Source organism: Psittacula echo (assembly GCF_963264785.1).
Source record: "Psittacula echo genome assembly, chromosome: 16".
In the NCBI taxonomy this organism is placed as follows: Eukaryota; Metazoa; Chordata; class Aves; order Psittaciformes; family Psittacidae; genus Psittacula; species Psittacula echo.
This window is the reverse complement of record NC_137752.1, coordinates 10,125,766-10,152,534: the sequence shown is the minus strand read 5'-3', so window position 1 is coordinate 10,152,534 and position 26,769 is coordinate 10,125,766. Positions and strand designations below refer to the sequence as shown.

Below are 26,769 nucleotides of genomic sequence, written 5' to 3'. Positions count from 1 at the left end.
GAGCTGTGCTGAGACCATCACATCGGACCTGGTGCCCAAGGGGGGCTCTGCTCTGGATGGTCACATCCGATACAGCAGCTCTCCCCAAGCTGGAGCATCTCTGCTCTCCCTGGCAGCCTGTGCCCTTCCTTCACTATCCTTGAGCAGTTTTTCTTTAGGTCTAATCTGAATTTCCCCACCACCGTTTAACCCCATTGCTTCTTGCCCTGTCCTGCCTTCAGCCTTGTACATAACTGCAGTGCGTTTCTGTGGCTCCCCCCAGGTCTTTAATTTTCTGGGAAGGGCCATGAAGACGCTCCAGGGGCTGGAGAACCTTTCCTATGGAGCCAGGCTGAGAGAGCTGGGCTGGGTCAGCCTGGAGAAGAGAAGGCTCCTGAAGGGGAGACCTTAGAGCAGCTCCAGTGCCTAAAGGGGCTGCAGGAAACCTGGAGAGGGGCTTGGGACAAGGGCCTGTAGGGACAGGCCAAGGGGAATGGCTTGAACCTGCCAGAGGGGAGACTGAGATGAGCTCTTAGGCAGAAGCTCTTCCCTGTGAGGGTGCTGAGGCGCTGGCACAGGGTGCCCAGAGAAGCTGTGGCTGCCCCATCCCTGGCAGTGTTCAAGGCCAGGTTGGACACAGGGGCTTGGAGCAAGCTGCTCCAGTGGAAGGTGTCCCTGCCCATGGCAGGGGTTGGAGCTGGAGGAGCTTTAAGGTCCCTTCCAACCCAAACCAGGATGGAATTCTATGAATCTTCTCCCAGCATGAAATATCCACATTGTTGTTTCCATTGTTGTTTCAAATGTGCAAGGAAATGGTTTCATTTCTGTGCCCAGCACCTTTAGATACAGCAAGGTTTGGACACGGTGAGGGATACGGTTGGAGCAGAGCTTCAGGAGTGAGATGTTTATAGGGACACAGTCACACCAACTTTCCTTTGGTAGCAACATTTTTTCCTCCACCTTAAATATAATGCAGCCATTTCAAACTTCAGCTCGTCTTCTGCTGCGTGGTACCAATGTCAGGACAAAGTCAGACTGTTATTTTGCCAAAGAATGGAATACTGAGATGTGGATGGAGCACAGACTGAGTAATCACTGAATCATTGAGCAATCAATTACCATCAGATCTGATCCTGGAGCTGTTTCGGGAATCCTGACCTTGAGGAACCTCCATTGCAAGGGCCAAGTCCTCCACAGCTGCAGAATGTGCTGGGGACCCTGGGAGTAGAACCTGGCTCTGGTAGGTGCAGAATTGGTTTCCCTTCCCCAGGAGGGTGGTACTGTAAAGGAAAATGGCATCCTGGGGAACGGGAGCACCATCCAGCAAGAGGGTCTCAACTTGGCCAAGCAAAGTTGCTCTAGTGTAAGTGGCAGTTCTGCTTTGAGCAGGCAGCAGGACCAGAGCCCTTCAGAGAGTGTTCCCACCAGTGCTTAATCCACAAGAGGGGTGTGGAGCTGCTGGAGCGAAGCCAGAGGAGGCCATGGAGATGCTGCGAGGGCTGGAGCAGCTCTGCTCTGGAGCCAGGCTGAGATAGCTGGGCTGGGGCAGCCTGGAGAAGAGAAGGCTCCTGAAGGAGAGACCTGAGAGCAGCTCCAGTGCCTAAAGGGGCTGCAGGAAACCTGGAGAGGGGCTTTGGACAAGGGCCTGTAGGGACAGGCCAAGGGGAATGGCTTTAACCTGCCAGAGGGGAGACTGAGATGAGCTCTTAGGCAGAAGCTCTTCCCTGTGAGGGTGCTGAGGCGCTGGCACAGGGTGCCCAGAGAAGCTGTGGCTGCCCCATCCCTGGCAGTGTTCAAGGCCAGGTTGGACACAGGGGCTTGGAGCAAGCTGCTCTAGTGGAAGGTGTCCCTGCCCGTGGCAGGGGTTGGAGCTGGAGGAGCTTTAAGGTCCCTTCCAACACAAACCAGGATGGGATTCTATGAATCTTCTCCCAGCATGAAATATCCACATTGTTGTTTCCATTGTTCTAACAATTGGTTTTAATTACTCTAGTTTATTCTGAGAGACTGGCTTATGTCAATGTGATGCCACTAATTTAGCCAATAGCAATGAAACGGTGTTACCATCCTGCTCACATCCTCCCTCCTGCTACAGCCAGTGCTTGTTTCTCTTGTTTCTCCCCACCTGCTGTATCATTTTAAGAAAAAAAGAGGTTATAATCTTCTGCTGCTCTTGAACTGCCCACTCTCCTGTCAGCTCTCCTGACTCAGAAACGTGTCTCATCCAGAGCCTCCCTCTCCTGGGCAGAGCGAGCTCCCTCACAGGGATTTAGGAGCACAGTTCAGAAGTGATCCCCCCTAAGGGGATGAGCACAGATTACTGCAGTCCCCCGTGCTGGCCCTTTCCCTTCCTTTGGGCTCTTTGGCAGCTCCACTTGCCTCTATTGGTTTTGAACCACCAGCTCTGTGCACAGTTGCCCAGTATCGGTGCTCAGGCACTCCTGGGCTCAGTAAAGAGTCAGAAACCTGACTTGGCAGCAAGGGGCAAAGGCTTTCTGCTGGCACGAGATGGAGAGCAGGACTGGAGGGCCAGGAATGCAGGGGGTGGGAAGGAGCAACAGGGAATGCTCTGGCTGTGTTTGAGATGGAGTTTGGGAAAGGACAGGCAGATTTGAGAAAGGGCGGAAGGGTTTATACGGTTGGTGGGGTTGGACAGGCTGAGACATTGGGGCTGTTCAGCCTGGAGAAGAGAAGCTGCGTGGAGACCTCAGAGCAGCTTCCAGTGTCTCAAGGGGGCCTGCAAGGAGGCCCTTAAGTGCCTGAACAGTATTATCATTACTATCATTATTATTGCTACTGTTGGTACTTTATGAGTTGCTGTGCACTCATATTAACGAGGGTGTGCATGGAGTGAGTGTACCTGGCTCCAGTGTACCTGGCACAGGGCATGGCTTGCACCTAGAAAATTATTTCAGGCTTCTGGTGCCACGTTTGAAGGCAGGTTTGGTCAACGCTTCACGGTTCCAGCCCTCAGTCCTGAGCAGGCTTCCCATTTGCCATCAAATCTAACAAATAACTGGCATGGCTGAGTGGCGAGACATCTCTGTGGCTTGTGGGGGAGCTCTGTCTCCCGGCTGCTGGAATGTCAGTGAGACCTGGATGGAGCAGCCTTGCCAGGACAGAGCAGCTCAAGATTTCAGTCAGCACAGTAATAACTAATTGAGTGTATTTCAATCATGAGAGCCGCAGAAGGAAAGCAAACTCCACAGAGTAGAAGCAAATTGCATCTTAGGGTAATCTGAATGTGGGTAGATAATTAGGCTATATTTCATGGGAACATTTGCTGGGCAACATAATGAAAAGGCCAGCAACATAATTTTGTTTAAGTAGTGGGATGCCTCCCACCAGGGCCGTGCCAGTGCTGGTGCTGGTGCTGCACTGCAGCAGGAGCAGGGACAGGCACTGCCTGCCCAAAGGGGCTGCTGCATGATGGTGTGAAGCTGAACCTTGTCCTCCCTGCCCCTGATGTGTGCACAGAGAAAGCTGCTAAGGCTCCTGCACTGCTTGTGGCAAGAAGGTAGCAAAATAAATCCCACAGCCTCAGCACTTTCTCATAGGAGCAGCTCAGCTCTGGAGCCAGGCTGAGAGAGCTGGGCTGGTTCAGCCTGGAGAAAAGAAGGTTCCTTAAGTGGAGACCTTAGAGCAGCTCCAGTGCCTAAAGGGGCTGCAGGAAACCTGGAGAGGGGCTTGGGACAAGGGCCTGTAGGGACAGGCCAAGGGGAATGGCTTTAACCTGCCAGAGGGGAGACTGAGGTGAGCTCTTAGGCAGAAGCTCTTCCTTGTGAGGGTGCTGAGGCGCTGGCACAGGGTGCCCAGAGAAGCTGTGGCTGCCCCATCCCTGGCAGTGTTCAAGGCCAGGTTGGACACAGGGGCTTGGAGCAAGCTGCTCTAGTGGAAGGTGTCCCTGCCCGCGGCAGGGTTGGAGCTGGAGGAGCTTTAAGGTCCCTGCCAGCACAAACCAGGATGTGACTCTATGATCTCTGAAGAGCAGCCACAGCCAAGTCCATCAGGTTGCGCTTGCAGAGCCAGGCAGACCCAGGGCAGCCTAGTGCTACGCTGGGGAAGCCAGGCTGCTACCATTAAATCCAGTCTGGAAGAACTCCTGCTGTGAGTCACTGATCCAGCTCGGCAGGTCAGCGGGGCTGAGGGACACCTCTGTGGCTGGAGTTTGAGGAGAACACAGCCCGGCTGCCTGTGTTTGGGATACCGCCTCCTATGGGAAGTCCACAGAAAGCCCAGCCCAGGCAGCAGCAGTGCACAGTGCCCTCCAAGCCATGCTCATGCTAGGAGAGTGCACCAGCCCTCTGATCCCCCCAGACTGTAGCTATGCATGAGAAGTGAAGCTCCAAGGCTCTTTTCAACATTGTTTTCTCCAAATTTAGGATAGAAAGGCTCTGCTTTCCCACAACCTCCACCCCATGCTGAGCACAGATCCTCCCCTCTGAATCTCCAGTTTGGACCAGGGCTGCTTCTGGCTTGCTCTGCCAGGGACCTTGCTGCCTGGTGCAGGAGCAGACAGATAATATAAAATAACATTTGGCTTCTCCATAATGCTGGCAAAATGACATGATTTGAGAAGGTGCAGTGACTGAGGAGGGTGGTGCAGAGGGTTTAATCTTCAAGCATAGATAGTCCTGTGATCGGGGTCTAAGGGGTCTCAGTTCCCCTCCTGCCAGCACTATGCTCATTCACACGTCAGGGCTGGGACATGTCACATCACAGAAAGCAGGGCTGAGAGCCTGGATCCAGCCCTGATAATTACTGATAAGGTCTTTTCCTAAATATAGCTGGGGCTGAGTGCTTCATCCCAGCTGGTTCAGAAGAGGTGTTCATCTAGTGATCAGGACTCCCTTTGGGGCTGCATTTGAACAAGGTCTTGCTGTTGCCAAATGCTTGGCCATTTAAGAATGACTCTATTTAAATGAATTCACTCAAAGCAAACCCAAAATTCTTGGCTAACTCCAACTTGTTAGCTATTGCTATTGCTGCTGTGATGTATTGCCTAATTTTAATCACACCAGTGCTGGGAAAGTTATTTTCTTACAGTGCCTCATTAGAGTGAAGTTTCTAATCGATGAATTCAACAGCAACATCTTGAATTGACTAAACTGGCCAAGGGGGAAGGTGGTTAGATGATATCTGAGAGGCCTCTTGGGAGACCTTGAGCGTCCCAGTGCAGCTGGCCATAACTGTTGTCCTCAAACTCCTTCTGAACAGTAGCAGCAGATACAACCTGACAGCTCCTCCAGCTCCCCCACCACCTTCGGTGTAGCACCGTCTCTCAAGGCTGTTGTGACTTGTCAGAAGAGCTGACCTGAGACACCACAAATTACCCTGGTCTCAGTTTGGACCAAAGAAACTAAAGCCATCTCACATGGCTTGTGAAACGTCCTGCTCTGGCCTGGGTTTATGCTTCCTGTACTGCTGACTCCCTTCCTGTTACTGCCTGGGTTTGTACTCCCTCCAAAGCCAGTGAGCAGGGCGTGAGGCAGAAATGCAGCTTGTGGGGGTGATGTTCCGATGGACCTGGGAGATAAAGAGGACATTTCTGAGGATGAGAGTACTGTGCCATTGAGGATGAGAGTACTGTGCCATTGAAGCTGGGACTGCTTTTCTCCTATCTTTGTGTGCCTATCTTCATAATTATCTGCTCTGGATGTCCTGAGCCATTTTATTACGTAGTTCTTCACTATCATGCAGCCCTTGTAGAATTCTTTAGTGTCTCATGTATTGATGACCCTGTAGCATCAGCAGCAAGCTTTCTCACCTCTTGATTTTCAATTACTTTTCCAGATTATTTCTGATTACGCTGAAGTGAGCAGACCCCCAGCACAGGTCCCTGTGGGACTCCATTCAAGTCCCACCTCCTGTAGCTGTTGACAGGTACTCTTTGAGATTCTTTAACCAGTTATCCCAATATAGTCCTATATACAGAATTCAAAACCTATCTGTTAATCCCACGGTAGCTGCATTTCACTGACAGAGCTTTTGGGAATCTAGGCAGACTATACCCCATGCCTATTGACTCCTCTGAAGAGGTGTAACAGATTTATGAAGCATCCCTTTATTCATGAAAAGCACCTATTTTTTAATTCCCAGAATGTCCGATGTATCCAGCTGTGCACTAATCATATTCTTCATTACAATTTCTATCAGTTTGCCCAGGAGGGATCTCAGACTTCATGGTCTGTAATAACCCCAAACCCTTCCCATTTGTCACCTTGAAGCTCTCAGACACGGAGGCTGCATCAGGCAGTGATTACATGCTACAATTAAGTAATTAGACTGTTTCATCTCGGAGTTCCTGAGCACTCAGGTGAACCGGCTCAGCCCGGGGAATTTGCATTCTTTGCTTTGGCTATTTATTCCTCAACTTCAGCTGATGACACTTGAATACGAGCCAAAGCCAGTGCCATGTCCATATAAAGATGACTTCTGGCGCAGGACCTTCTCTGAGCTTTTCCTCACTGACTACAGATGAAAACTATTTCTTGTTGTTCTGTTCTGACCTTATCTCCTATGAACGCTCCTCTTGCACTGCAGCCAACTTCTGCCTCTCCAGCAGGCTTCCTGTGCTTGATGTGTTTGAAGAAGTATTTATTATTCTTTGCCTTTTGCAGAGTGTTCCTGTGACTGGTTTTGGCTTGCCTTATTTCTCCTTTTTGCATTTACATTGTCAGGATACATAGTTATTTTCTTGTTCAGGCAAAAATGGTTTTTCTAAGCATAAAAATAGTGGATCCTTAAAGTCAGAGAATCATCGGGCCTTCTCCTCTCAGGCTGATCTAACCAGGTCTAAGGTTCTGGGTTTTCCACTGGCAGATGTGCAGTTTGGTTTGACAGGATGCTGCTGCAATACCAGAGTTTTCAAGTGTGACACCTTTATATGGACAAAACTGATCATTGGCTGGATTAGTTTTGCCTGGACTGGGCTTTAGGATATTGCACCTTCACCAGTGGAAGGAGGGAAGCTTTTCTCTGTGTACCTATGGTTATTTAGGAAGCTGGTTTGGGCTGTGCTTCCCATGGATGACGTGAGCCCCACGAGGGGAGGTTTGGGGCTCAGGTGGAGGGTCGGCGCTCCCTGCCTGTCTCCTCAGCTGGTTTGCCTACGTGTGTGTCTGGAAGGCCTGTTGCCATGGAGAAGTGATGGGGAACAGTCTGCCTGGCTCGCCCGGCTTTTTTCTAGCACGAAGCAAAGGCATCTCTCCAGCTGTAATGAGCCAGAGGCCCACTGCCTCCTCTTCTGTGTCACATCAGGGCAAGCCAGACCCCCAGATACCTGGGAGAAACCCAAAGACAGGAAGGAAGTCCTAAATGAAGGTAGGGAAGGAGCAGGGAGCAAGAGAGGACACTGCAGGGAGATTGGCCAGTGATGGTTGGGTGCTATAGAGTGGTGGAGCCAGTTGCTTCTCAGGGGCACACAGATCAACAGGCAGTGGACACCTCTTGCAATAAGGGAAATTCCCATTAGATATGTGGAAAAAGTCCTTCACTGTGAGAGTGGTGCAGCCCTGGGGCACGGACTGGAGCAGTGGTGGCATCTCCACCCTTGGAGGACTTCAAAACCTACCTGGCCAAGCTCTGAGCAGCCCATGTGCCTTTGAAGTGAGCCATACACTGGGCTGGACCCTCCCCAGCCTCAAAGTATGAGACCTTGCCAGGGAATTCAAGAGTGGTTGCCCCATCCCTGGCAGTGCTCAAGGCCAGGTTGGACACAGGGGCTTGGAGCAAGCTGCTCTAGTGGAAGATGTCCCTGCCTGTGGCAGGGGTTGGAGCTGGGTGAGCGGTAAGGTCCCTTCCAACACAAACCACTCTATGGTTCTATGAACAGACAAGAAAGAGTTTGAAAGAGCTCCAAGAGGCACAAACGTGGCAGGGAGTGGTCTGAAAACAGACTGAAGGTGGAGGAATCCGTGCTTTTTAATTTTGGGAATTGACACTGCTGGACACTGCTTCCCTGGGACTGTAACTGCTGCATGGCTCAAGTGCTTTACAGGTTTTTTTAAGGTGCTCCCTAAAAATAGTCTAACTTTCTGTTGCAGAAACTCTTTGGTACATGACTGTGCAACAAAACCCAGGGCAGGGGGACAGGCATGAGTAGAAGTTTAATGGGAGTCACCTTCTGTGGGAAGAAATCCAATGCACTGGCGCTGGGTTTTGTACCTGAGAAATGTCACTGTGAGCAGCTTTGGGGGTTTCCAGGCAGATCTGGTGAGGATCACAGGGGTAGAGTACACTGGTCTGTCAGTTTGAGGGTTTTTTTGTCTGCATTTTTAAAGAACAGCATTTGCCACAACTGACAAAATATTTAAACATCAAAATAAAGAGCACTTCCCCCCTTTAATTACACAGCGAAAAAGGGGGGGAAGCATAGTCAAAGGCTCGGGCTGATCTTACTGTTCAAGTATTCCCATGCGTTTCTCATCTCCCTTCTCTTGTCTGTGTGTGCACCTCCAGATCGCCGTGTCTCAAAGCAGGGTGAAGCCTTTGTTTTGCACAAATGGCACTTTCTCCACTCACAGCCTGGGTGTAAGCGAAGATACGTTTCTGAAAGGTTGTTATTCATTATGGCCGATAAAATTCCAGCCGACGAGGTATTCACATCTCGCTCCTTGTGTCCACACGCACCAGGGCAGCTGGGTCCGTTACCCATCCTTTTTTATGCTCTCTACATGGATTACTGTGCTTTTCAATTTGTAGATTAATGGACCTAAGAGACTTAATTTGTTCAAATCCTCATGTGTTTTCTTGCAGGTTTGACTTTGGAGCCTATGAAAGACTATAGGAGAGAGAGGACTGAAGCTGTTCCCAAACTTTCGGTCTCTTCCATGCAGGGTCCCTGAAGGACAGCGATACATGAGCTTACGCTACACACAGCCTTTCCCAAGGTACAGACAGGACATGGTGTCTGCTTGTCTGTCACTGCCTCCTTCCCTGCCTCCTTCCTCAAAGCCTGGAGGAAGTTTAACTATGCACAAAACTTCTACCCTTCTGTCAAACATTGCTGAAGGTGTTGGCTCGGAATTCCTGGGATTCGTGTGCTCGCTTGCAGAGCCGGTGGTCACCGAGTGCTTGTTCTCTATAGGTTGTGAATATCGTATGAAAACCTGCTGCCACTCAGGTGCCCAAAAAGCAGATTTATAAAGCACTTTCCCAAAGCCAGGGTATCAAAACCTACATCCACAAAACTGATGTCAGGGCTGGAACCCCTCTGCTGTGAAGACAGGCTGAAGGCACTGGGATTGTTCAGATGCAGAAGAGGAGGCTCCGGGGAGATCCTCCTGCAGCCTGTCAATGTATAAAGGTTTGTAAGAAAGGTGGAGAAAGGCCTGGACAGGGGGAATGGCTTTAACCTGCCAGAGGGGAGACTGAGATGAGCTCTTAGGCAGAAGCTCTTCCCTGTGAGGGTGCTGAGGCGCTGGCACAGGGTGCCCAGAGAAGCTGTGGCTGCCCCATCCCTGGCAGTGTTCAAGGCCAGGTTGGACACAGGGGCTTGGAGCAAGCTGCTCCAGTGGAAGGGGTCCCTGCCCGTGGCAGGGGTTGGAGCTGGATGGGCTTTAAGGCCCCTTCCAACCACAGCAGTTCTGATTCTACAGACTGAAGCCTCTCTAAGGCCTGGCTGACAGAGCGGATGAGCAGCATTTGATGACCCCAGGGAAGGTGTTTGCCCTGGGAGGTGACACCATGGACAAAGCAGCGCATGGACAAACCGGTGGCGGACAACGGGCGTTGAGGCCATCCTTTAGAGCCACTGTGTTCATAACCTGCCGGCCCGACTCCTCTAACCGTGCCTTGTAACCGTGCCCACCCGCGGGTAGCGGGACCCGGCGCTGTGGAAAACGCCCTTCCCCGGGGTCGCCGCCGCGTCCCCTCAGGCGGGGCCGCCATGATGTCAGCGGGGAGAGGCGGGAGCCGCCGGCCAAATATAGCGGCGCTTCCTGGGCGGGGGGCGGTGCTCGGTACCGGCCTCCTGCCGCAGTCAATGAGCCGGCGGCGGCCGCGGCGGAGCGAGGCATCGGCCGGGGGCAGCGCGGCGGGGCGGGGGCGCCGCGGCATGGCGGGGCGCTGAGGGAGCGCGGCAGCGAGCGGCGGCGGGCCCCGGCACCCGGCCCCAGCGCGGCATGGGCAGCCGCGGGGTCCTGCGATGAGCGCTCCCCCGGCGGCTCCCCCCCGCGCGAATATGGGCACAGCCGTGTCCAAAAGGAAGACGCTGAGGAACGAGGCCATGTCGTCGGTGGCGGCTAAAGTGAGGTGGGTGCCGGGGACCCGGCGAGCTGGGGGGAAGGCCCCGAGCCCCGGCGGGCGGCTGCGGGCGCGACCCCGGCGCTTGTCCAGCGGGACAGAGAGCTCAGCCCCTGGGGCTGGGAGAGCTCGGAGGGACCCTGCGCCCGCGGGACGCCGCCGGTGCCCCCTCGATGGCTGCTGCGGTGCCCCCCGAAAGCAGCCGCCCTCTCGCTGGTGGCTGCGGGATCGCGGTCCCCCGCGCTCGGCGGACCCTCAGCCTCGGGAGGGGTGGTTTGTCTCCATAGGCGTCCCCGCTTCTCGCTGCCGGCCCGGCTAGCATCCCCGACAGGTTCGACTTGCTCGGGTGGCAAGGAGCGGGTCACAAGCGGATTTGTCAGGGCGGGATCTTTCCAATCTTGAGGAATCGGGAGCGCGGTCAGTTTGCTCGGTGGTTCCTCATCAGCTGGAATGCCATCTGTTTGTGTGTCCGAGGGCAAAGTCAGCCGCTGTCTGCAAGGGGGCTTGATCCTTTGACTGGAAAATGTACAGCGTGAAAGCCTGGAGCCAGCACACCTGCCCTCGCCGGCGGTGTCCCAGGCCACTATATAAGCCAGTTAAAAGATTTGAGTTCTGTACTGTACCTGTTAATTTGTATATTGCTTGTCCTACAGTGTAGCATTTCGTTATTGCCTGGGTCCCAATGCTTTTTAGTATCAAACATGGGAGATGCTCTAAGCCGTGTTTGCTGCTGGGTTGTGCTTAGGTTTAAAGCTATCGCTGATGAGCTTTGCCACAGTGCCCTTTGCCTAGAAAGGTGGACCCAACCCTTCTCCCACGCTGCGGTGCAAGTGTCACAGCCATCAGCGGGCACTATCTGGGGGCACTGGCGCAGGTTCCCAGCAGCACAGCCGTGCACAGGCGTAGGTCTGGCAGTGCCTCTATTAGATGTGGAGTGGCTCCTTGATAGCCCGATAAAAATGGGAAGAAATAAACTTTTTAGTTGCATTATGTAACGTCTCCTTTGTGTGAGACAAGATTGCATTAGAATAACCCAGAGTTGTGTGTAGGACTCGATCCGTGCTGCTGAGGGATCTCAGTCACCTCTCTGTGACTGTAACTCGGCATTACGGCATCTCTGCCATGCCGGGAGGAGACACAGTCTTGTGGCTGGAAGTGGAGAGATCCGAAGGTGTTTATATATTGCTGTCTGTTTGTGTTGTAAAGAAATCCATCCTTCAAAGTCTGGAGTGCCTCTGGAGGAAGCTGTCTGGGCAGAGCCTGGAACTTTTCCCCACTTTATGGTGCACCCTGTTCATACCCAGTACCGAAAACGTGAGCGCTTTCAATGGTGTTCAGAGATCTGGAAATGGGATTCCTTTTGGCAGATGTCAGCCAGGTGGATATACAGAAATGACACAAAACACACCATAACTGTTGTAATGGGGTGCTGGGAATAGGATTAGACAGCCAGTCACACACAAACATCATCCTGGGTAATCACCAAGATTTCCAACAGGAGTGTGGGTGTTTGGGAACGACTAACGTGTTTTGAATGCAATGATTTGTTAGCCTACACCAGGATGGGCAGATGCTACTCAAGTAGTATTAGCTGTGTAGAGTTCAGGAGGTGCCTCTGGGGTTCTGGTTTGCTACATACCTGCTGTAACTGCTGCCAGGCTGCTGCTTCTGTATGTGGGTGCTCCGAAGTGTCTCTTGGTGGTGTGAATTGTGGTGGTTTGACCAGAACAGTTAGCTGAGTGGACTTGGGCTCAGAAACATAAAGTCCTTAAGGAGCGTCTGGTCACATAATGCGTGGCACAGGAGAGGTGGTCTTATGTGTCTCCCCATTCATGCCCTGTGCTAGAAATGCCTAATCAAAAAAGCCTTTGGGGAGGACAGAGAACTGCTCCCTGCAGTGCCTCTGTGCATAGAGAACGTGCTGGTGGGGACAGGCACTGCCAGTGTGCCTCCACCCTGCCCCTCCAGGCACAGCTCAGTCCCTGCCTCGTGTGGTCTGAGCTACCGTTGGTATCATTCACAGCAGTGATGACCTGCTGAAAGGTTCCTCCTGGAGCACATCGCACGCAGCTCCTCTGCTCTGCCTCGTGTCCTCCTCCAGGTATCCCTCGTGTCCTTATCTTCCTTACCTACAGTGAGGACTCTGCAGGGCAGTAAGAGAAAGCTACAGAGAGAGCCTATTCTGCCCTTCCCAAGGGGGCTGGGGACTTGGATCCCTGTGTGGGCAGCACTGCTGTCATGATCAGGTCCCCGGTGGTTTCGTGTAGGCAGCTATGGGATCCTGATCTCATGCTGCAGGAGATGCCCTGGGATTGTCTCTCTGCGTCTCCTGAGCTCTGCCCTGTTCATATTTCTCCTGACTTTTCATTTAGAGAGAAAAATCATCTCCTGAAACTCACTGCAAGTCCAAGTGGCCACTAATGTGTATTTATTATGCATGGCTGGAGAGTGCGTGTGCATTTGACTGTCTTTCTGAGCAGGGAGCATCATTTGTTTGCTATCATGAATAGCGTGAGCTAAGCAGAAGGTGCAAGCTCCCTAGATTCTTGAACTAAAATCTCTGCAGAGCAACTCCTGTCCCAGGAGAAGCAATTAAGCTCCATGTAGTTTGTTGTGTGCTGGGTCTTTTAAACAGCCTCTCAAAACTAATGGCATAGTTGCTCTGTGCTAACATTGTGGAGAGCATCCACGATGCTGCCAGCTTTGGTCTCTGTAGTCTTGTCTTCTCCTGGGAGAGCTGCAGTGAACTGTGTATGGCACTGGGAAGGGACTGTGGCTCTGTGCTCTTGCTCTGATCACATTTCAAATGCTTGGATGTGAGATCTTGCTGTATCTCCTTCCTATGTGTGCTGGTTTTGCCTTGCAGCTCCTAGGGCAGGGATGACGCGGTTGTCCTTGAGCTGTGACCTTGGTGCTGCCCCTCTGCTGACAGTCCCAGGCTGCTGCAGGTTTGGGCTAGTGCAGGTTCTGTTCAGGCTCCTGGCCTGTGTGGTGCCTGATACACACTCCCCGGTTTTCCTAGCACACTTTGAAGGGCATAGATTAACCAAAACCAGTAGAAATGGGCTCTCTTTGTCCTTGCTGCCTTGACGCCTACAGAACAATACTGGCACCCCTAATGTGGCAAAAAGTCTGTCCTTTCCTGCAGCGCTGCTTTGTGTTGTGCTGCCCTATGGGTTTTCTTTGGGAGCAGACAGACATGAGACTTGTGCTCGCGTGTTCCAGAACCGTCTCTGTGTGCTATAGTTAGCACAAGAAATACTGGAGTTGAAAGCGTGGTTCATCCTGCCCAATTTCAGGACTTTGGTGTCTAGTCCAAGGTACCCCACAGAGAGATGAGAATTTGGTCTCACTCCTTCTCTGTGGACTAGAGAGTGGATTTAAACAGGGCCACCAAGTGTTAGTTGCTGTGAAAGGGTAAATCTTGCACTGACAAATGCTGGGGTACTTCAATGCGTTCCTTATTCCAGGTTTCTTGAGCAATTTTGGCCTTAGGCTGGGGTTCTTCGTGGAGTCTGGATTCTTTTTCCCACTTGTCAGTTTTCCTGTGAGTGGTATGAACTCTTATGCTTTGGTTACCTTCTTTTAATTTCTGCTGGCTCCATCCTCTCTCCTCCTGTCGAAGATTTGAGTAGAAATTCTCCCAGAACTGTGGGGTCTTTGGCTTAAAGCTCCGTTGCTGACATCAGATTTCCCTTTCCTGAGAGCGAGAATTTGCAATTCTAACATTTAGCATTAATTTTTCCAGCTACCATCTCCCTGCACAGATATTTCAGACAACTGGTTTTTGTCAGGGTATGGTTACTATCAGGTTTAAACAACGTAGGTGTCAGCAGTCTTTAGTGACGGACCTGTTACCTGTGGATGTGCTGGCAGTGTTCCCATCCCTGCTTAGAGACAGAGGAGGATTGCTGCTGTAGGAGGACGTAGGTCCTGATGATGCAGGAGGTCTTTTCTCTCCTGGTTTCCTGAGGTGCAGCGCTGTCAGATGCTGTCACAACAGATTCCTGCTGCAGCTCCTCTGGGCATTGCTTCTGAAGGAACACAGGAAGGTGGTGGGTGTTCTTTATTTTTCCATATAGTGCTCCTGAACAGTCCAGGTTTTGCTTACCTTGCTGCTCTGCTCTAAATGGAGTTATCTCAGGTCTTTCCTGGATCTCTGAGTATTTCAGTACTCATTTCTTCACTCGGTTCAGTGTCAGTTTGGTGGATTGCATGTATTTGTGTGCATTAGTTTCTTGTAGCTGCTAGTAGGCATTGAGGCCCCTTTTATCCTGCTGATGTGATTGTTTCAGACACATGATGGCTATTCCATGCTAATCACATTGTCACTGAGATCTTTGTTAGTAACAAAGCAGCTTCCTTCCTTCTAGCGATGTCAGCCAACTTTTCTTTCAGACCTGAGTCCAGCTTTGACATCTAATGCCCAGTGAGTACTGAGGAGTGCCCTCAGAAGGGCAGCTGCGTGTGCTCCCATCCCAGCCTCCGCATTCCTGAAGCCATGCTGGTGGAGAAGCTGGTGGTGTTTTCTCTGAGGCAGCAGCAGTGCTGTCTTCACTGGTTAGACTCCATAGCACAGCATACTGAGGCTGTGGTGCCTGGTTGACGTCCTTTTGTTAAATCTGGCCGTGCTGACTGTGTAACGTGCAGATCTGATCTGCCACTAAATAGAAACCCTCTCTCTAGATGAGTCAGGGCTAAACTTGTCACGTTGTCAGCTGATTGCTTTTGGTCCTACCTGCTCATTGGTATGCAGCTCTTGCAGTGTCATACACTCAGGGTTATAGCTCATCTGCCCCTGTATGTGTGAGGCACCTTGTACTTCATCACATTTATGTGAAACAAGTCTTTGTTTTTTAATCTCTTGCCAGTTAAATTATCCTGATGTGTCTCCGCTCTGAGCGTACTCGAAGCATTTTCTGCCAAGTGTCTTCAGACCACTTGGTGGGACTTAAACTGCGATAGCGGAGGCAAAACTGAGCTGGGAGTTTTGTGACTTGTGTTAACAGTGTGTTGTAAGAAAGAAATAGCAAAGAATGGGATGAATAGGGCACTGCCATCTGTTTGTCTTTGGCTCTGGCTTTATTTTGATCAAGTCAGTGGCTACCAAGGAGAAGGGGTGAATGGCATGATAACAATACGGGCAGATGCTGGTAAACTGGGGTGACTGTGAGCACAGTGAGGGAGGAGAAGGGACATGAAAGGCTTGGCAAGGGGAGGCCAGGCATGAGGAGTTAGCGTGGCCAGCAGAGTCCCCTTGGCAAAGGGCATGTGTGGACATCTGTGGGAGATGAGCTGAGGCCCAGCCAAGGAGAAGCTGATGGCACTGGGGAAGCAGGAACGTAGAAGGAAACCACTGAGATAGCAGGCAGAAATTTAGCCTGAGTTTGCAGTGTAATTGGCTGGAAAACCCTCATGGCACCTTGTGCTGTGCAGGCCTCATTGCCTTATTAGCTGTCACTGGATAACTGGGATCAAGCGTTCACATTCGTCTGCTCTTGGCTTGGCCTGCAGCGTTGGAGAGCAGTGGAAGTGGCAGTGACGCAACTGCAGGTCTAGCCTGGGCAGGCAGCAGTGGCTTTGAGTGGTTCTGTGCTCTGCCACTGTGCTTCTGCCTGCAAGGAGAGGTCTGAGTATCCCCTGGGCTCTGGGAGCTCTGGTTTTACCCTCCTACCTCATCTGCTTGGGGCAACAGGAGCGTGAGGTTACAGACACTGCAGCACCTCCAAACTCAGGCTCTCATACTGAGTGGCACTGTTTTCACCGTGGAAGAAGGTGGGGTGGAGGGTGGCCGTGCTTCTCTCTGATTCCATGCTAGCTCTTTGCACTTCGGGTCTTAGGAAGTACTTGGTACTAATTTTTGAGCCTGTGGTTTGCAAGCTAAGGGCAAACACTGGTTCTGATTTTAGGCAGGCAGATCAGCTTCAAGCATTGGCAGAGATGAGTCGAGAGAATGACAGCTGAGCTAACATGCTCTTGGAGCTTCTGAACTAGTTACAGACTATATTTTGTCATCGTATTTCAGTGTTCTTTGTGTAAATCTCCATGTTCTCTCCCTGATAATTTACCTGAGAACTTTCTCATTGTTATTTTCTCTACATGGAATGACTGCTGATGGACAGAGAAGCTTCAAAGTCTTTCCCAGCGGTGTAAGTGCCCTGTTTGTGAATGGTTTTGGTGATGACTTGCAGGGACAGATGTTTCTATGGGAAGCCTTGGAGTCCCAGAAGCGTTGGTGGAAAAGATATTGGAAGTCTTGAGCACAGCCATCTGCTCACAAGGCTGTTGCCAGTGCAGTGTGAGATCAGCTGTGGCTTTGGATGAGCCTTAAACCACCTCTAAGATGCAGTGGAGGAGTAGCTCAGGAGTGCTCTTACAGCTGCATAGTGTGATGTTAGAACCGTAGGATCATAGAATTATTTAGGTTGGAAAAGATCCTTAAGATCATCAAGTCCAACTGTAAACCTGAATGCTGCCAAGCCCGCCGCTAACCCATGTCCCTAAGCACCACATCTACACCTCCAGGAATGGTGACTCAAATACCTTCAGGCATGGCGACTCTTCCACTTTCCTGAAGTTGCCGCCCTCCAGCTCCCAACTTTACACATGTGTGTTGCCCCAGGACCAAGTCCTGCTTTTTGCCCAGGCAGAAAGGTGGTGGGTGAAGGAACATCCATGAGGTGCTTGTCCTCCTGTATGGGTGAGCCATGATGGTCATCCCTTTGTTCTCCGTAGTGAGGATTGTGTGCCAATTGTACAGCTCTCCCATGTGACAGAGCCCCTGTGTGACCATCTCTGGGGGTGCTTAGGCACCAAGGAAGACAGTTGGGGCAACTCCTACCCCAGTGTCTAAAGGCACAACCTAGTACTGGACAGGCAAGAATCTGCATACAGCAAAGCCTTGGTACTGTGTGTTAGCCTGTCACGACACAGCAGCTTGAACCCATCACAGCACAGCAGGTTGAATCCGTCACTGCACAGCAGGTTGAACCCGTCACGACACAGCAGGTTGAACCTTGCTTCTCACACAGCTCCAGCTGTGCTGCTCTAAAGCGTTTTGCATTTGGCTGTGCTGAAATTTAGTCCCAGGGAGATTAAATCACTCTTTCCTCATGGTTCATATTGATCCCGTGTTGTTGGCTGTGGATGACAAATGGACTTCCCACTCCTTCCAGCCCTCGTTGCTCTGGGAGGTACGTTGTAGCTTAGTTAATCTTTTCCCATTGGAAAGAGGCGTATAAAAGCAGTGGGGGGAAATCCTGGTGACACAAATTGGGATGTGCTGCTGGATTGGGTAGCAAAGCAGAAGAGGATTGCAGAAGGTTGTTTTGGAGGTCAAAGCCATTTTCCACTTTGATGTCTTATAGCTGTTACGAGCATAGCCTGTTGTGGAAGCTTGAGCTGGAGAGGAATGTTCAGAGGTTGAGCACCTCTGAAGGAGGAGGACAGTGGATGTGATGCCTTGCTATGTCTTCTCCTGTTGCAGTCTTTGTGTCCTCTCCCAGCAGATGCTGTTGTGCTTGAAGGCTGAGTGCCTGGCTGCTGGCTTTTGTTGGCTTGGCTTGCCAGGAAGGTCAGTGGCTGGTTTGTGTCCTGGATCGTCCATGGGCAAATATCACTCTGCTTGTGGTGCTACTGACTTTGGGGAGATTGTTCTAAAGCCTGGGGAAGTGGATGGCTGGATAAAAGCTGGTATTAACTCTCAGATCACACATCTGTTGGATGCAGGAGAACAAGCACAGCAGCAAATGCCCTGCAATAGGAGCCTGAAGACTGTATTTACTGTAGAGCAGGGAATGCATGCCTTGACCAAGGATGCCTTTCCTGTGTGGGTAGCAAGCTTTTTCCTGGTTGGAATATTCATAGGTTTGCTCTCTGACGTAGGCCCCTGATGTGTGATAAGGGTTGCGCTCACCCTGCCTGGTTGATGCTTAATATATTGCAGTCAACTTCCAGTCATCCATGGGACCTGAATCATCAGAGAGCCAAGGATGGCTTTTCTGGGGTGTTGTGGGGCCTCTCAAATCAGGTGTCCAAATGCTGATGTAGTTGGTGCTTGAGCACTTAGGGTTAAGGTAGGTAAAATGGGTATTGGTAGTTATGATGGCTCACAGATAGGAGCATTCAGAACTGGAATAGAAGGCTGGGGTGATGGTTGGGGCTGGGCTGGAGATACCTTCTTTCTTGGGCTGCCAGAAGGGATTTAGCCTATGTGTATCACAGAAACAAGGCCAAGTTTAATGCAGGTGCATTTCAATGGTTTTTAACAGAGAAGCTGAAAACTAAAATAGTCCTGGGCTTTGTTGTCCAACTGTGGTTACCCTTTTGGTGTGTTTACCAGGAAGCCTCCCCTGCTATTACAGCATGTTTAAATTGGTGTCACCAAAGCTGAGAGAAAGGCTGCTGCAGGAGAACAGCAGTATATTGATAGTGAACTGTTCCTTCTTTCCTTGGCCTTTAATATTCATCTCTTTCTTTTTCTCCTTTGCTGCCTTCTGGGATGCTTGGACGTGCAGAGCAGCAAGGGCTTTTGGAGAATATCTTTCCCAAAACCATCCTGAAGGTAGAAACGGCTCAGGTAAGAGAACTGACATTGCTTATATCCTTATGTGCTTGCACCTATTGATTAATAGGCTTTCAAATGAAAGTGAATTTATTCATCATAAAGGGTTAGTGTGAGATCTCAGCAGGAGGAGTCACCCTGTAAATCAGTGAAGCCCTTGAGGAGAAAAGGCAGTTTCGTGACTCAGAGGTTGGGTGGGCTGTGGGAACGTGTTCAGTTGTAGTGAACAAGTGTCCTGTCATAAATCCACCCCTAGAGCTGATGTCCTTGGAAAACGTTTCAGCTGGGAAGGGAAAGACTGCACTGTACAAGGCATCTGCACTGCTTTGTCACTTCTAGGTCTTGCTTTCACTGGGAAATAAAAGTAGGTGAGTTATAGTGTCAACTGATGTGCTTGGGGTGTGTGCAGCAACCTGCCTTTGCTAGCAAAGGTAACATCTGGATTTATTCTAGGGTTTGCTTCAGCAGGGGTTAAAATGAGATTTGCTCTCTCTGGTTGAGGACACCAGCGTGTGCCAGCTAGTGTGTCACTATTTTATACGCAAGTATTGTCCCTATCAGCTTATGCTGACTTCTGCTTGATGGGCAAGAGAGCACAAGAGGAACTCACTTGACTTCTAACAGGCCTGTGCCTGGTGTGTGAGGAAAGAAAACATTTTGCAGACAATAAATTCACTATAAAACCTATAGAAAATCCCACAGAACCCACATAAAACCCTGTGTGAACAAGTAGCAGATTGTTCCCTAGCACTGAACTGTTTTGCCAGGGGTAACAGTTTTAAATAGAACATAATTTAGAGTCATGTTACCATTTAATGTAAATTGTCTGTGTGCTTAAACCTCTGCAGGCAGGGAATGCCTCTTCTGAGAGAGCAAGCCCAATCCCACCAGCCTTTGGCAGGCAGCTGAATGAATCTCTGCCTTTTCTCTTGGATCTAATGACCTTCAAGTTATCCTTGGCTGGGTTGTGCTGCCTTTAGGAATGGAAGGGCTTTCAAACAATGTACTGCAGTTTTCCTTGATTTTCATTCAGACATGAGAACTCCAGTGACACATTACTTCCAAGATTTAGTCTAAGAACAACCCATTGTGGTAGGAAGGGAAGGGTAGAAAAAGGCTGGGGTTTAATGCAGTGGAGGTGAGGTGCCTGAGGCAGAGGGAGGAAAGGGATTGGACAGGCAGTGCAGGACAGGCTGGGCAGGTCCCAGGAGGCCGGGCAGAAGTGTTCTTCATCATGGCCATTTCTGTAGCTGCTTCTCTGAGCTGAACTCTTTGTTGATGCTTTTCTGCACAACCCCAGGTGCCAGGAAGAAATTTCGTTCTTCCCTGTGAGGGTGCTGAGGCGCTGGCACAGGGTGCCCAGAGAAGCTGTGGCTGCCCCATCCCTGGCAGTGTTCAAGGCCTGAGACCTGTGGAACCCTGATCAAAGCCAAGGAGTAGGACCCTCTGTCATGCGCACTTACACAGCTGTCCTTTTACTCACCCTTATGGTTGCTCCTAGTTGCTGGTTCCTCTCTTGACTATAGATAAGGAGAGCATGGGAGTGGAGCTGACGTGACAACACTACTGTTGGGCTCCCCTGACCAGTGCTTAAACCCACTCTGTGCTTGTACCCACTGCCCCCTTGGTGTATCAGGCTTGAGATCATACTTCAAGTGAATTTAGTTGCCATGGATAAGAATCAAGCAGCAAGCAGTACACATGGAATACACAGTCCTTATGGAGTCCTTAAGTATTGCCTTGGAAATAAAGTTTCCTAGAGATTACTGTAAATGTTTAAAGAGAAAAAAATAAGAATCCTCATTATTTAAGTAATCTTTTGCAGTCCTGCAGTGTATTTAACCCACTCTGTAACATTCCTTTATAGATAACCGGTAGGAAGGTTGCTGTCCTATAAAAATGTTGAGAGTAGAATATCTGGCTCCCTTTTATTCATCCCAGGAGTCCAATAGCAGAGGAACCAACTCTTTCCTTCCTCAGAAGTTCTGTATCTCTCAGTGTGGCTTTCACAAGCTTCTGAACACTTCACCTTTGGCTCAGCAGGGCGCTTAAGCTATAGGATGAGCTTTCATCCAGTGCCTGCAGTGAAACCAAGGAAGAGCCCCTTCTACATGACTTGAAGACATATCACATACATAGAAGTACCTGAATCTGCTCCAATTCATCAGAGAAGGGAGCAGGAGAGCAGCATTAGGGCTGTACCAGCCCACCAATATCCTGTAGTTAAATTCCTACTTGCATGTGTTGGTGGCTGAGGTCCAAGCTCAGCACACCGAGGAGCTGATTCCTCAAGTGCACATGCATCTCTGTTCACAGCACTCTGGGCTTTCACTAGGGGTGTCTTTACCTGCTGGGATGGGGCTGCTTTCCACTGTAATAACGCTGTCTACATGGATGCTCCCTGCACCGCCAGGAGACTGCAGCTGCGGTTAAGGCTCTAGCCTAAATGTGATTGGAAGGAGGCAGGCCTTGACTTCAGGAGTTTATAGTCAAGAAATAAAAGGATCTAAGAAAGGCTTAAAGTCATTGATGAATGCAATGAGGGAAAAGGGTTGTGTTCTTTGAGGAGCAGGAAGTTGGTGGAGCCATTGGTGGGACAGTGGAAACCTAAAAAGCTCCTCTTCTGCGGATCCAAGGAGCTGGAACCCTCCTCTCTCTCTGCAGATGACAATCCTCATGCAGAGAATGAGGGGGGTGTAAATCTTCAGGGTGCCAGTTCTGCTGCTGCGTTACCTGCTAATTCACCTCCTTGGCAGAAGGATGCAGAGCTGGAACTCCCCAGGCAGACACGGCAGATGCTGTCAGATGGACTCCCATGTGTACAGAGACTGCCTCAACTTCCTCTGCTTCTGCTGCACTTTGTTCTCTGAGGATCATCCATTTTGGTTCGACTCTTTTTGTCTTTAGAGTCCCCTGACTCCCAGGAAAGCAGATGCTGTAACAGCTTTTACATCCCCCCCTCTTACTTCACATTCCACAACTGATCAAAGAGCTTATTCTTCAGTGATAACTTTTACACCTCAGTCTATTTTCGGTGGCTCCTCTGGAGAGCCTGTGTGAGTGTGTGCGTCAGAATGCCTTTGAGATACTGGTGAAGAAGAACTACAGAGGGATTATGCATCAGCAGGATGGGCCAGCTGCCATGTCCAAGTGCTATAATGAGGGTGAGCTATCTGCAAGGCTTTGTTCACCTTCTGCTTGCAATAAAATCACAGTCTGTCTGTGTTCCACTCCCTTTGCTAGGGCAGTGGCTGTGGAATTGAACATCACCAGGAGGTGAGGAGGATTGCAGCATACTACGGGTGTACACATAGTAAGGAAAAGGTGAGGAGAGTATTTGTCGTTGGTTACAACTTCTGATTCTTCTTAATGTGAGGCCTGAGAACTTCATGGCTAAGAAACTCCGTGCCTATCCCTATGCAACTCCTCGATGGCTTGTTCTGGAGGAGGTTTTCCAGGCAACTGGGGAGTCCATTTACCTCTCCTCTGTTGCTTGGCTCACAGTGCACTGACCATGTTCTCTGAAGTTACAGCAGGGATGACAGCAATACACATTTGTCTTCTCTTTGCTTCCCTTCTTCCCCAGCTGCCTGCTGACAGGGTATGAGTTGCTGGCAGAGGATGATGGAATTGTTCTTTTGGCATCACTCTGATTTTTTTCTCCTGATCTTTAAGGTATTCTGAGGAACTAGAAAAAGGGAGGGTTGGACTCTGCTGCTGCCAGGACATGGATCTGTTAAGGGAGCTGGTGCTGAGGTGGTAATGCATCTCCTTCTCTTTTCCTGCCTCCATTCATTGCTGGCTTATTCATGCAGGCTTGAAGGTCTGGGAAGGTTCCCAAGAAGAGCACTCTCATGTTCAGCATTCATTCTGACTGCAGCACTGCTGCCAGAGTCCTCGCTGACCCTCACGGCTTTCTGGTATTTTCCAAAGCCTTTCCATCTTCTCTGTGGCATGGTTGTAGTGTAGGAGTGGGTGTCCCCTGGGACAGACCCGGAAGAAAGACAGGGAAAAGGGAAGTTGCAAATGGGAAGTGTAAGAAGGCTGCAGAGAGCAAAATACAAACATAGAAGAAATAATCACTCTGAGTCCCACCAGAGCTCATGGGGTGAGGAGTTTTGGACATTCCCAGTGTCTCCTTTTCACAGCACAGGTGTCAGAGGCCCCACAATAAGATACTGCTTTAGATTTCTTTATCTCCATATACTGGAACTGTGAGAGGAAAAAGATACGCGAAGCATGGGGCAGTGAAATGAGCAGTGACAGCAAGCAGAGCACTTGAGAAACTTCCACCTCTCAGGGGAAGCAGTGATGCACTCTGTGAGATGGGGTTCAGCACAAGGGTCCTTCACTGAGGAAAGGAAGGGAGCTGTGCTGGGGCTTTTTCCTGGTGTTTTTTATCAGGTAGTTTCTGCTTTGTTTGCCTGGGCTATTTGGAGGGCAGCTGGTGCTGCAGTGCTGGGGTTGCTGCTGTAGGATGTAGCACTGCTCTGCCTGCTGCAGGCTGGGGCTCTGGGTGACCTGCATGTGAAAGGCTGTGGAAGCAAAAGGAAGGGAAAGATCCCAGCCAGTGTGAGGTGTGCTTGGTGCTGCAGAGATGATGGGCCTTGGGCCAGAGCTGCCTGGCAGGTCTTGACCTAAATTCGCTGTGGTTCTTGCAGAATCAGCACGGCTGCTCTGACTGGTTTGCATCAGTACAGACCAAAGGGGATAGCTACCTGTAACTGGAAGAAGCTCAAAAGAAGTCGTCTTTGCTGCTTTTCTTTGGTTTTGCATAATGTTTCAGCCATTAATGAAAACACTGGGTGCAGAATGAGCGCTCCTGAGCTTCCCCAAGCCAAGTAGCAATGGGTAGTGGTGGTAGGACAAAAACATGTTTGCTGAGGCCACTGTGCCATGCACAGAGACTGCACCAAAGCAACCACTTGTGTTTGCATCCTGGGCTTCTGAAGCTTCCCAAGAGGGACTGCGAGTGCATGTGAGGGCAGGAGCTGTGAAATGGAGGAGGGTCCTGATGCTGCCAGGAGCTGACACAGGGCTGGAAAAACTGCAGCATGAGGCTTTGCAGGTGCTTCAGGCCACGCAAGGGACCTGTCAGCTGTGCTATAGGAAGACATGAAGAAAGGCTGCAGCTCTACAGTGCTTTAAGAGGAACCTTCAGTTTGCCACTGTGCACACTGCGGAGCTGCCAGTGCAGCCTGATTCAGGGTAAGCACCAAGTCTGTGTTTTCACTGTGGAAGCTGTTTGCCCTGTCCCCAGGGGGAACCCCAGCACTGTGCCTGGCCCGGCTCTTCCTATACCCTTGTGCTGGAGTGGTGTGGCTGCCCTTGAGCAATGGAGGTGGCCTTTCTAGAAAGAGCCTGTGCTCCAGAGGGGGTAGGACGAATTCAGGGCAGAGCAGGGGGTGTAAAGTCTCTTCTCTGAGGGTTTCAGGCTGCTTCCAAGATCGGCCAGCACAAGTATGGTGGGGGTATATGCTAAAACTTGCTTCTAAAGTGAATAAAGAGGTAGGTCACAGTGTTACCATAGGAATACAATGGAAAACTGGTGGAGCTGTCACTTGCTCCTTTGGGTCATGTCTCTCAGTCCCAATTTCATCTCTTCACGTTAATGTTACAGGCCAGACTTAAAGGTTACTTCTCTATGAAGCACAATGTCAACAGCATCTTCAGGTTGGCTGTTTTCAAGGCCCATTTCAGCGCTGAGGACTAACTGGAAGCATTTTGTCACAGTTAAGTGACCTTGTTTCCTCAAAGCAGCTCCCTCACTGAAGCAGCCCTTGCCTCTTCCCTGGGGCTTTGCAGAGAAGCGTGTGACGTTCCTTCCTTGGGAGCAGTAGGGTCAGGGTGCCCCAAAAAGCCACTGGTCGGTCAGGCTTCAGGTAATTTCATAGTGAACATTGTGCATGTCATTCACTCACTTGACTCCGGAGCTACTGCACAGCTGAAATGCCACTGTGACCTTTTTAATTGTTGTGTCTCTGGTTTTATATCCCTGTCCCAGGCTTCAAACCATTTTTCCTGGTTTCCATGCCTATTTCTTGCCTGTGTTTCAGCCCCGCAGAGCAGCGAGGTCAGCTGCCAGCCCGGCTCTGGAGGCAGGAGCCATGTGCTGGTGGGGTCACGCAGTGGGACATCGGCATTGGGAAGGACAGGGCTGATGTGTCATGGCTCTGGTGCTTGCTTGGAGAGGGAGCAGAGGAGAACAGGACCTGACAGCCTGACAGCACACCTGTGGGGCAGTGGCAGGCATATGAAAGGACTCAGAACTGAAACTGTGAGAGGAGCTGCTCAGCTGTGCTGTCTGAAAAGATGTTCCTGGGTTTGCAGTGCCTGGGGCTCTAGCCACTGCATCCGTCTGCTCTCCTCATCGAGGGTGTCACCTGGACTCCTCCTGGTGTAAAACGAAAAAGCATTAACTTCATTCCAACTATTATGAACAGTGCTGCAGGTCCATGTACTGTACGGCTAAAATCTTCTCATTCTTCTTCAGTGGCTGGGACAGTTCTTTCATTCAAAGTCAGTACCATCAACACCTGGTCCAGAGAGTCCAGCTGAGGTGGAGCAGGGGAGAGAACTGTTCCCGTTAAATTTATGTTTTCTGAGGTGACAGATGTGTTTTTAATAGGCCTTATCTGGATTCCCCTTTGCCACTTTGCTTCTGGTGCTGGAGCTGAGGTTTTAAATCTAAGGTGCTTTAATCATCAGTTTAGCTGTTAAATAATCATAAATTTGGGACTTTTTTTTAAGCTTCTGCCTATGCCTTGTGGCTGTATTCCACCTTGATTTATAAACTTCCCATTCCATAGGGTTAGAAGGCAGCCTGCATCAGAGATGAGTTTGGCTCAGTGAGTCCCTCCACTGTTATCAATTGGCATCAGTCAGCTGAGGCTTATCCCAGTATGTTGCCTCCTCTTGAGGCACATTGTGACAGCAAAAGAGAACATGAAAGTTCTTCCATGATTACCTACCTGGGTCAGAGCAAGTGCTCAGGTTAGTTACTGAATGAGAAAACATAATTGTAAGTATCTAATAATGAGAAAGCATAATTGTAAGCATCTAATAGTAGTAAGTGTCTAATTATCGGGAGCTACATGTACCAAGATAGCACACATTAACCAGTACAGGTGCTAGTTGCTGTTGGTGGTTATGTCTCTGGTGATACGCGTGCCCTAGTGATTGTGTTGTGTGGAAGGTGAAGAGAGATATCAAGAGGAGCAAGTGAAGCCAAAGAGACATGTTCAGTGAATAACAGGGGGGTTGAGAAGTCAATTCATCCTTGACACTGGACTGTTGAGCTCCCAGGCTTGGGCAGGCTGTTAGGCTTAGCCCAAGTAAACAGGGAATTGATGAAAATACAGGTTTGTTACAGATAAACATGATTCACAGATCCAGCATGTTGATCCTCTTCCCTTCAGTTTGCTGATAAGTATCTCGGGCACAATAAATCCATGTAGCCCACAGATCTAGTTGAAAAGAAATCCGTTTGAGTAACCTTATTTGTCTGCTCCAGGGCAAACAAAGGTGCTGCTGGTGAAAGAGGGAGAGCAGAGCTGCCCCCGGGTCAGCTTTCCTCAGCGCCCTGGGGAGGATTGAGCTGTGCCAGGCCTCCCAAGTCACACTGTCCTGGGCTGCTGAGCAGTTGGATGGAGCAGCTGGGTGTGGGAGAGGTGGCAAGCGTGACGTGAAGATGAAATGAGACAGAGCAGCAGTACCCAGGCAGAGGATGTTAACAGCAGTCTGCTTCAGCTAACTCTGAGGAGGCAATTCCTGTTACTGCTGGAGTCCCCTCTTACCTTGTCCTCTTCACTGAGCATCCCTTAGGCTCAGGTTCAATTCAGCATTGATTTCAGACCAGCTTCACTTCTTTTCTAGCAGAGCTATTGACCTGAAATGCCGTAGTGGAAGCAGGTGCAGTGCTTTGGCACTTGAAACCCATCACTGCAAGCACAGACATGGGAATCAGTCCCTGGTGCTATCTC

General features: G+C 50.4%; 1 protein-coding gene across 1 annotated transcript in view; it reads left to right on the top strand.

Moving 5' to 3' along the window:
- Positions 1–10,126: 10,126 nt before the first annotated feature.
- Positions 10,127–26,769, top strand: part of NSMF (NMDA receptor synaptonuclear signaling and neuronal migration factor) — a gene marked incomplete at both ends in the record, with an annotated part of 46,047 nt that continues 29,404 nt past the window's right edge. The window contains 2 exons of the mRNA XM_080630605.1: positions 10,127–10,233; positions 18,741–18,802. Of these exons, the coding sequence (XP_080486731.1) occupies positions 10,127–10,233; positions 18,741–18,802 (169 nt within the window). The remainder of the gene's footprint in view (positions 10,234–18,740; positions 18,803–26,769) is intronic.